Genomic DNA, 12,117 nt, shown 5'->3' with positions numbered 1-12,117 from the left:
CGTTACACAGTGCTCTAGTAACCTACATAGTGATACGATGTTTTCAATATATTCCATATGAGGTTTAGGATTCGCTCTCATCACGTGTGGAATATACTGACCCTATAAACATTGTAGTAGGTCACTAGTATACAGTGTAACTAACTATATCCTTGCAATATCAGTCAGAAAATCGCACAACAGTGTAATATGTACAAAGTGAATTAGGTGAACATGTTAGTTATTTTTTCACACAAAGTCTGTTGTAATATTTTCTTATTGCATATTGTTATTATTTTCTTATTTGTATGTTGTAATATTTTGTTATTTGCATTTTAGTGCCAGACCTGTTGTCTTGGGTTATTGGGTGAATATCCAGTTCTAGAATCGTATCTTGTTCTTGGAAAAGGCATTTCTAAACTCTCCTTTCCTTGTAAAAAGGGATGATCTTTAGGTACTGGAATATTGAAATATTCTATTGGACAACCTGGCCGTTGTGAATCCAAGATCTCTTCTACTATTTGTTGGCCTAAAATATTAATAGACGATGATAAAAAAAAAAAAAGTATACTTTGACGATTAGTTAGTTTAAAATCGACAACGTTATATTCCTTCTTATTTTTATTCCTTTCTTGTCTGCTTTCTTTTCAATGTTTTTGTCATGCAAAACATGTTTGCACTTTAGATTGTGTCTGTTTGGTACTAGTAATGTAATAATATCTAATACAATGACCTCTATATATGTTGAACTATATAATTATATATGCATCTAAACACTAGAAAAGTATATTGATATCTTATGGAAACTGCTTAAAAATGATTGGTTTATGCATGGTTTATCTGCCCAACTTTTATTTGATAAAATACAAAACGAATTTCCTCAAAATTTACATAAAATAATCAATAGAGTTCAGATACTGAATACGAAATGCAAAGGACGAGATAAATTGATTCCCCAAACAAATGATTAGCTTAATTTACTAGTACATTGTATATAACATCCATAAACACATGTATAGGTAATGTATAGTCTGTATATGTAACGATCTTTAATCATGACAGTTTGATTAATCTGAATGGGCCAGTACATTCTTACCAAAAAATACGAGCAAAGCATTTCTGTGTCGCTTCGAACCCAATCCGGCTTCTCCATGGTGTGCTGCCTTACTGAGTTCAAAAGGATTGGGTCTGTCTGCGCCGGATGGATGGTAAACTCCATCAGCATACTTCGGTACAGACCTTCTTAGAAGTTGGCCATCTAAAATAATTTAATCAAATACCATTATCTCGTCTTTTTGAAAATAAAAATAATTTAGGATCATCTTCATTGCATCAATATTTAATAAAATGTACTGCAATACATTTGCAATGCAGTACATTGCACTACAATACAATGCAATTGCAATGCAATACCATGTAAAGTAATTAAGGATTCCCAAAGTCAAACACATCTTCCTCTCTTATATGCAAATCTTCCTTATTCTGACAGATTTGTTTTAATAATGTTATTTATCTGGGAAAGAATGTTAGACAGAAGTTTCAATTTCCCTTTCAAACGCCGTCTCAAAAATGATTCACTTAGTTTTGATAAAAGTAAAATTGAATGCCTACGTACCGAAGAAGAAAATTTTGTTGATAAGGTTTTTTTCCCTACAAATAATATCACAAGTTAATACAGCATTTAAATTGTTATTTATTTTTGATAAACCCATCTGATCTTTTGTATAAAGATTAATTATAGTCATATTTCAGTTGTTTATTTAAATTTAAACAAACTGATAAAAACCTAGAATTTGAATGGTTTGATACTTCGGATTGAACTATTTTCTGTTGTTCAAAATTCAATGAACTATTCAAACTGAAATTGATACAGCACTCTATTTTTGGGTTATCATAATTTAAGGTTGATGAAGCTATGGAGTCGTCAGGAATATCATAAATCAAAAGTCCGAGCAATAAAAAAATGTACATAGTTTGTAATTGAAAGGCAAGTTTAAATTTTGGTAATGATAAATTAAGTGTTCTGCGAAATTTAAACTCTACAAGGCTTGATTTAGAATGTCAAAACAGAGAAATCAAGTATCCACGATTATTTTTTTCTAGAATTCACTAATTTAAAATAAAACATGTAGTAGGTGGATAATGCGACGTGAGAGTGACCAAATGTATGTTATGATGATAGAGTGACCAGGTGAATGAGATGACAGGTGAGACCAGGGATGATAAAACGGGAGAGTGACCAGGAGAATGCGATGACGGACAAGACCAGGGATGATGTAACGGGTGAGTGACCAGAGGAATCATATGTCTGGGGAGAGGTCAGGTCAATTTTAAAACTGCAAAGACTAAATGAATCGTGTGATGGGAAAATTGACCAGGTCAATTGTATAACTGTACAGACTTAGTGAGTCATGTACGGGAAAGTGACCAGGTCAATTGTATAACTGTAAAGACGAAGTGAATCATGTGACGGAAAAATTGACCAGGTCAATTGTATAACTGTAAAGACAAAGTGAATCATGTGATAGGAAAATTGACCATGTCAATTGTATAACTTTAAAGATAAAGTGAAGCATGTGACGGGAAAATTGACCACGTCAATTGTGTAACTGTAAAGACGAAGTGAATCATGTGACGGGAAAATAGACCAGGTCAATAGTATAACTGTAAAGACGAAGTGAATCATGTGACGGGAAAATTGACCAGGTCAATTGTATAATTGTAAAGACGAAGTGAATCATGTGACGAGAAAGTGACCAGGTCAATTGTATAACTGTAAAGACAAAGTGAATCATGTGACGAGAAAGTGACCAGGTCAATTGTATATAACTGTAAAGACAAAGTGAATCGTGTGACGGGAAAGTGACCAGGTCAATTGTATCACTGCAAAGACGAAGTGAAACATGTGACGGGAAAGTGACCATGTCAATTGTATAACTGCAAAGACTTAGTGAATCATGTGACGGGAAAGTGACCTGGTCAATTGTATAACTGCAAAGACTTAGTGAATCATGTGACGGGAAAGTGACCAGGTCAATTATATAACTGCAAAGACGAAGTGAAACATGTGACGGGAAAGTGACCAGGTCAATGTTATAATTGGAGAGAGACAAGTAACCAATAATGAAGTTAATGCGGGTTCAGAGGGTATTGGGGATATAAGCTTATATGCACATCAATATAGTGCAGAAATTTTTCTTTATTCTAAGTTTTGAAATCCATAAAATACTTTGTTCCTATAATTTGCCTAACCTTAATACTATAATAAGAGTAATAAATTGTTTGTTATATGTTACATGCAACGTTAAACGCGTATTTCGTTCCGGGTAATTACTCTTTTCTCAATACAATTTAACCAGGAAGTATACACGGGTCAACAGCCATGTATACCTATATACCATATATCAAATGACATGAAAATCAAATAAAAGTTTAATTGTTCACTGAATATTTACAGCATGCACTTATTTATAATAGTATTTAAAAATACAACCTTAATATATAATTTCTGTAAGATTGTTAAAACATTAAAAATGTTCATCCTATATATTTCGAATATCACATCAGTGTTTCTGTGATCTGTCTTTTTTTGCAACTAGGTAGTGTTACAATTATAGTTACTTTGCGTCCGTTTGATGGTAGGGTGTTACGAACGGTTTGAATAAAAAAATAAGATCAAAGTAGAAATTTTAAATTACTAGTAAGTCAAATGTATTTCCTGTTCATAACTGTTTAGTTACATAATTAGCTTATGTGTTGTTTGCTATCGATAAAAGTTTTGAATAAGAAAAACTTGATGTTTAAAATTGTCATCTGGATGTTTGTGTGTTTAATTGGGCATCAATACGTGTGTCTTTATTTTGGTGTGTGTTGTCTTCCTGGTTATCTGTCGGATGGGTTTTAAAGCAAACTAAAAATTGCCTTAAACTGTAAATTCACTACTTGTAAACTCTCTAGAAACAAAGATATGATAGAGAATTCCAGTACACATTGTTTTGTTGTCATAAATTTGAAGTCTGTATAGTTTGAAAAGCGGAGCAGACTAATTAACTGATGAAATTTCACCTACTGACTTTGCAGTTTATTGATATTTAAAATAAACCAGTGACGTCAATATCTTTTTGATTTTATAATGTTTAGTCGTTTAAGGTATTCGATGTTGACGCCAGATATATAAGACTAAGGAATATTTAGTTATAAAAAAGTACTTGATATATTTGATTTACAAATGGGTAATATTGGTGTTTGTCTCACTAAAACCAGATGTTGTTTGGGTTCCTTTGTCTGTTTATAGCATTGCTAAACCATTGACACACTTGTATTATACCATTTAATCGTTTTATTCATAGTAATACACAGTGCTCTCTTATAAGTTTCTCATTCTAAATCAAATTCAGAATTTAAACTGACAATACTTTAAATACATTATTTTATTTCTTGATTTGGGCTTGTAAATCAAAAGCAAAACGCAATATAACAATATAGTCACATTCATACATTTATTATCATGCTTTACCAGTAAACAATGATATATATTACTAATTAACCAAGTAACAAATAACCATCAACAAATAAAATGTCATTATTATTAATTATTCCTGAAATGTTTACTGGAGCGTTTGTCTTAATTCAGGTTATAATGTTTTCCCAAAACATGCCAGCCAATATACATTTTTAACCTGTTTGATCTCTTACTATACAAATCCTTGTTTGATCTAAGTGGGTTTCTTTTCTTTGTTTTTTTTTCACTCATGTTTAGAAATCAACTTCAATTATTGATGTTACAGTGAGACATACAAATGTCTTTTTTACCTCCTCCTCCTTATATTATAGTACGAGTACATTTGACGACTGTGAGGTTTTTTGTTTCATTTGGATAATGTTGTTTACGTTAATTGACAAAACATTAAAACCTCACATATAGCTAAAGTTGCAACACTCTAATACAAAGGTATTATGAACCCTTTAGTAAAACTCCCATATAGTTTTACAATTTTGACTTATAAAATAAAAATGAAACAAAACAAATGCTACAAATACGTTTATTCTTTATTTCTTTTAAACGAATACAAACAAAGGAATGTGTCTTCTAAGTTCTTTCTACTGCAGATAGGATACTTTTACAATAGCCTATGCACTTGAAGTTTTTCATTTAATACAATTTAAATACCATCAACATTTTGATCTCGTACATGTATTAGATAAAATACAACGGTAACAAAGAAACAGGCCGGTAACAACCGTTGCCTTCATGATAGTTTTTCTGCACGAGTAGTCAGGTGACCTTGACCTGACTTCAAGTGCATGAAAACTATTCGGCTGGTTGTAACCGGCCTGTTTCTTTTGTTACTTTTGTTTTTTATCTGACTTGTACGACGTTTCAAGAAAGTAATAATATTTTTAGCAAGACTAAACATTTGAGACACTTAGATAGCCATAAAGCAGTAAATGTGAGTTATAGTATAAACACATTTTTTTTTCATTTCCCTTCCACCGAGATTTTTTTCAGGAATCTAATAATTAAAAAAAATCGTTAAAATCGCGCGTTTGTTGCCAAATACATGAATTTAATATTCAGTGGTGGGGGTCGCGGGGGTTGGAACAACCCTTTTTTGGACGATCAATGCATTTAAATGGGGACATAAAGTTGGACCCCCCTGTTTTGTCCTGGATTTGGACCTGGATCCGTCACTGATATAAATTCGATAACAATATAAATGTATCAAAAGAATGAATTTCCTACTTCATTAGTGAATGAAATGTTTATGAAAAAATGGATTTTGTCTTTATATTATATATATTCAGGCATACACTTTGATTTTTTTAAATTCATGCTCGTCTATAGATCTGCAAGTGTTGATCGGGATTAAACACGTGTTAATATATGATCCAATCGCAGCTTACCGCCCAAAATTGATGACATAAGTTGAATGATTTTCTTCTAGATTTGCTGCTTATTTGGACGTGTATTACATGAACACTTTTTGTTTATAGGATCAATCGTGCATTGGTGAGTTGATAGGGATTTTATCTTTTGATATTAGATTTGCTTTTTATTTACTTATTTCCTGTCTTATTTTTATTGAATTATACACGTCAGTATCATCATTTCTTTACTTTCAGTATTGTCCAAAATACTATTCATGTCCATATATTGTAGAAAACATTTATTGACCGAATATTTTGCTTCATAAAGGGGGCGGTATGTTCTTTTTTGAGTATATTTACTATTTACTTTTCAACGCCATCACCCAAAGGTTTTTGTTTAAATTAGCACTATTAACGGTATTCGGAAAATCAGGAATCATGCAAAACATTAATTTGTCATCTGCTTGACCATAATAATTTTTTTCTCATATAATTTGGGATCAAAATATCTTTTTGGAGAAAACCATACCCCCCCCCCTCTTTTTGAAGTTAAATGTCTAATCCCTTAGTATACTGATATGAATAGTATTTAACTGGAAATGTTTACAAAAAGATATTGATGCGAACGTAAATATTTTGTTCAATAAAAAGACAGGAAATAAGTCGGTGAACCAAAAAGTTCAAATCTAATTGAAAGTTAAAGTGCCCATGAACTCACTGATCAGGCACGAGTGATTCTATTCATAAAAAGTGTCCGTGTAACAACTAAAAAAGAGTCTGTGTATCGTCTAAAAAAAGTCCGTGTAACACCCGTTAATGTACTGTTTTTCTATAGCTCGGCAGGGGTTTGGGGAGGGGGGCGGCAAAGTCGTACAAGTACATGTACGTAAATATCATATATATTTTTTTCCAAAAATATAAGTCGTGGTCACGGATTCATTTTTATTACAGCAAAGTTTAAAATGTTAATGGTGATTTCTTACTATTAGAGTTTCATATATATACTAGTTAACAAAAGTAACGATACACAAGTTTGAACTCCAACTTATCATAAAATATAATAATTAGGAAAAACTGTTAATTTATCCAATGAAAAACATTCATTTATAAAACAAATGCATATGATTAAAAGAATCTGACCAAATTGGAAAGTGAGATAATACCGAGTTATTTTGCTGAAATTAATTTCGAAAATGAGAAATAAGTATTCAAATGTCTGCAAATGCATTCAAAATTTTAAGCAGACCATTTTTAAGCTTAGAGTTTTAAGGTCTATTTTGGATTTTTGAATTTAAGAGTGAAAATACGATTTTTTAAATAACAAAAAATTGCCCAAAAAAAATCGCGATTTTGCCTCCACTCTGTAAATATTAGACAAATTTGTCAATTACTTATTTTGGTACAGTGTATCAAATTTCATTATACATGTATATTGAAAATACATTGCCTTGTATGATTTTTTTTAGAACTAGTATACTATGTATCGGAATTTTACTAAGTCTGTTTAGGCTGAGATACCAAGTAGTAAGTAATTTTTTCATGGTAAAGTCGGTAAAGAGTCACAAGCTGACTTTGTTTGTGCAAGTTGTATCTACTTACCAATTCCTCCCCAGTCAGGATGTACTAAATTATTAAACCAGCCATCAAACGGTGGGAGTTCATGTTCTGGAGGTTCATCTTGACAGTCTACAATAAAACAGCATTATTATATACTTCGGGCGTATCTAATACGAAAACAATTTTAAGACGAATTTCACTTTTGCCGTAACATGGCTTGAATTTCAACTTCATCGCAAATTTTCAAATAGATCACAATTTAGAGCACTTAAATTTGTCTAGTTCAAAGCCGAATAATACTGAGTAAGTCAATTATCTCATGTGTATAAACACTGGACACTTATAATTTGCAAGATACTCATTTGCAAATCCGCCGCCGCCTCTCCTTAGAGCTAAAGGATCGTTTAAATAACCAAAATGTGCAGAATTACATGGGATTCAATAATTTCATTGCTTTTCTGCTGTTATTATTTTACATATACTGCAATTTGATTTAGAAAACATAGGATTTTCAATATCCTATTGGACAGGGCAAAATCCCATGGGATTGACCAATATAAAATTACAATTTTAAGGCTCGGGGATTGCGAGAAGTGACATTACAACACAACAAATGTCACAATAAGGGAGCTTAACCTTGTAATTTGTAATCAAATGTACAAAAAAATATATTTTAATTGATAGTTATATTACAACTATTCCTATGTAAAATCGGCAATATCTTTTAAAGAACGAAAATAATATTGAAGTCTTACGGCCAACTGCAGCCCTTCGTGAACCTACCACTTTAACAATAGTAACAATAAGTATGTAATGCAGATTGGGGCAACATTGGACTTCAACTTCAAAAGTGGAGTGTTTGATAGCAACATATGTTTCACCTTGCATACAGGCTACCTTTGACAATTTTAAGATTTGTTGCATGCAAAGAGTGTGACATACTTTCATCACGGTGTATCGATCGGATTTACGCCTCTATTTCAACCACACACGGGTTGTGTAGTTGATATTTCCCGTAAAACAGCGGGACGCCTATTGCGGGAGTCGTATGCCTCAGATTATGAAACTGAGTTAAATTTCAATACGCAGGAAAGGAGACGAAAAACCATTAGTTAGTCTATTCGATTTAATTACAGGACGTACACATGTGTGCAGGTTCTGTTAAATATCCTCTTTGAGACGTTACAAGAAATTTAAAACCTATCAGTGTAAGAAATATGATAATTTATTTCAACTATTTTTCAAATAAGGCTGTAATAATTATTCCATTAATGAAGAAGAAAAAATAATAACATTTTCTTATTTTAAGTTATCCCAGAGATATATTCATCTTTGAGCAACAGTTTTATCCTTAGCGATATTTTTCCTGCAGGACTTAAACATGCTGATTTGAATCAAATATAATTGTTTTGAGTAAAGATGTGTGCTCATATTCAATTTTCCGAATCATTTCATTGTACACGACTATTTTTGTATTATATTCATTCCCCAACCAACATCAAATAATTTTATATAGATTGCAGAATTTGACGACGTAATGTATTTTCTTTTACAAGCTTAAATTCATATTTCCGGCTGATTGGTGTTTTTTTTTTTTTATAAATTACATTGTCCAAGAAAAGGAAAACAAGGATGCTACTACATTATGAGCACACCATTTTAAGAGCTCAGAAAAAGTTGGTCGTGGATGGATTTTGCTATTTTTTAAAGCTTTTTTTAGTTATACAACTTTGTTAGGTTATGCTAAATGTTCTAACATATAAAACTAGTTTCGATAAAACGTCTTCGTAATAACTTTTAAATATACAATGGGTCGTTCAAAGGTCGTATTGCTTTGTATTTATCTTTTGTCATATTAAACAGAATATGGTACAGAGAATAGACAGTTTACTGTACACATTTACTTCCGCTTTCGTATGCTATCAAACAGCTTTCCATGTAGAGCTATACAAATTGAGGAGTAAAGCTTTTGTTTCCTCAAGTTTATGTCAAAGCTGAAATATGTTTTTCCTTTAGTAGTTTCCGCATGAAAGTAGTGTCTAGTCTTTTCTCATCAGTTAGTCATTGTTAGTCTGATTACGTGCGAAATTCTTTGCCGATCGAGAAGGTGGATCCAACATTCCTGTCCCTCTACAACATTGCATGTTGTTACTAGTGGCAGTCTTATATACAATATATGTACATTGTCGGAAAATAAAGAATTTATTTGTATGAGCTTTAGAAACAGGACGAATAGCGAGGCTTGCCGGGCTTTTCTCCTGTTTCATATATATTTTATATTTTTCAACAATGTACATGTACTGTTTTCATCCTGAAATTCATTCCATACTCGAAACTTCAGTTATTTTAATACGAATCATTGTCTCTAAATTCTGAAAAAAGTCGAAATAGTTTAAACGCGGACCGCGAAGAGGTCCCCAAAATGAACTGGTACGGAGTAATAAATATGCTCCACATGGAAGCGGGATAACAGGAGACTTTATTTGTACAAGTACATATAAAGCAAAAATTTATTTGTATACCTATTATTTGTACAATAGTTGACTAATTGCAGGATAAACATAATTACACGCACTTGGTTCTGTCAGAGACCCATTCTGTAGGCACAACTTGACACTGGACGTTAACCAAACAGTTATCAATTAATAATGTAGCTATGCGCTATAGAACGTCAAGAAATTCATACATAAAGGCCTATAGTTGTTAATGTCCGTGTCATTTTGGTCTCTTGTAGACAGTTGTCTCATTGACAATCATACCACATCTTCTTTTTTATACTTTAAAGTATCAGGTGGACATTGTCTCATTATCAATCATACCAATCTTATCACATCTCTTTATTTTATATGTATTCTTAGCATAACAAATTTTCTTTCGCTTTCTGTAAAAAAAATCGTGAATGAATTAAAAAGTCCGTGAAAATCATCCTGTTAGAAAGTCACAGGTTACCGAAATATCAATTTAGTGTGAACTTCCAATGTTTATAATATTTATATAATAACGAGTTCTGATGATTGGACTTTATGAATATTAATTCCTCTCTAATACAAACTAAAAAACAAAAACAAAAACAAGTCATTCATCTCAGTGTCAAGTACAGACGCAATAATAAATTTAAAAGGTATACTTAGATTATATGGAGACCGTTAAGGAAGTACAGTCATAACAAGCTTACACATTACCTATGTAAAATGAAAGTGAAAACGTTTTTCACAAGTACGATTAAAGTCTAAAATATATTTTAAAAAGAAAAAATATTTGTAAACCAAACAATGAATTAAAAGTTTATTTACACTATCTAAGATATAACAAGGAAGTAAGAATACGTTGTCAATATTTGGACTGTAGTTATCGGATAATTTTTTTTTTATCAAAATAAATGATAACGTTATAATGTTATAAAGGAAAACATTCCCGACTATCAGTGCTGAAGTTTGAAATTTGTAAAATTAAATGAGTGTTATATATATCATATAAATTAAAACAAAATAACCGTCGATGTTAAACTGTCTATAATAACGTAATTGTTGAAAATGGCCCACACTTCGCATGAGGTGCATTACTTACATAATGAACTCAAATACAACAACTTTTCTGTATATTTTCAGACGAAACAAAATAACAAATATGGTTCACCATTTGTATCCGTCCCGAATGTGTTCAAGAGAATGTCATGCAAGTGACTCAGACTTTTTCCAGTTTCAATACACACACTGTAGACGATGAGCATGCAGTCATGAATAACCGTGCATTCTTTAAACCTAACGTAAGCCATACAATCAAATATCCCTTTATTTTATTATTTTATTTCTTGAATTATATCTACAATCTTGAAACAAAAATATCAAGTAAGCAAAATAATCTAATAATAACCTAAACATGAATGATTACATAAATTGATTAGTAATTACAGGTATTTACTGTAACATATGCATATCTTCAATTGGACAGTATGCTATATAGATGTTTTTAAAATTCAGGTTCCAGAATAATGTTCGTCAAGTGATTAAAAAGTACGAAGAAAGAGGCCCGCAAACCACAGCATCTCCATCTGGTCCGTTAACGGTTAATACCATTATTTATCAAAAAGCTATGATGCCTTCTCGGAGTTTATGCAACCGACTTAAACGTTTTTGATACAATATATTTATTAAAATACTAATAAATTTGACGTTTTCCGTAAATATATGTGACAAGTGGCCTCGGTCACTGAGAGGTCTCAGGTATCACTATCTAGGCAGCACTGAAGTTGCGAGTTCTTACCCTGTCTGCGGAGGGTTGTTTACTCCAATCATTGTTGACTATAGGATTGCTATTTTTAATGTGACAATATGTTAAAGTTGCACACATTATTGTTCTTTTATATATAGTCGAACTAAGATTGTTATCGATAATACAAAATGACCGAATTCAAAGATTTAAAAGGCTAACTATTTTATAATGTGTCGTTAAGTCCACAAGGACGTTAAACGAATATCAACTATAAAATTTCTTTTTCTAAGTATTAGAAGTTACCTATTTATGATAAGTATAAAGACGAGGAAGTTATTTTCAAGTAGTCAAATAAAAAAAAAAAATGTAAGCTTTATGAAGTCGGGACTTTGAGAAATTGAAAAGCTTACATCAATACTATATATATACACACTTAGTACTTATCTTAAGGTCGTGCATTCGCAAGTAGCTAGTTTAAAGTGTCAAATGTGGTAAATTCTT

At 31.6% G+C, this 12,117-nt stretch overlaps 1 protein-coding gene across 1 annotated transcript in view; it reads right to left on the bottom strand.

Annotated features, from left to right (window-relative positions):
* LOC143072400 (dual oxidase 2-like) overlaps positions 1–12,117 on the bottom strand; it is a 76,477-nt gene that overhangs the window by 63,864 nt on the left and 496 nt on the right. Inside the window, exons 2-4 of the mRNA XM_076247313.1 lie at positions 7,447–7,533; positions 1,076–1,237; positions 327–508 (exon numbers count right to left, since the gene is read on the bottom strand). Coding sequence (XP_076103428.1) covers positions 327–508; positions 1,076–1,237; positions 7,447–7,533 — 431 coding nt within the window. The remainder of the gene's footprint in view (positions 1–326; positions 509–1,075; positions 1,238–7,446; positions 7,534–12,117) is intronic.

Source organism: Mytilus galloprovincialis, chromosome 4 (assembly GCF_965363235.1).
Source record: "Mytilus galloprovincialis chromosome 4, xbMytGall1.hap1.1, whole genome shotgun sequence".
NCBI classification, from domain to species: domain Eukaryota; kingdom Metazoa; phylum Mollusca; class Bivalvia; order Mytilida; family Mytilidae; genus Mytilus; species Mytilus galloprovincialis.
The sequence above is the reverse complement of the archived record's forward strand: the minus strand, read 5'-3'. Positions and strand labels throughout refer to the sequence as shown.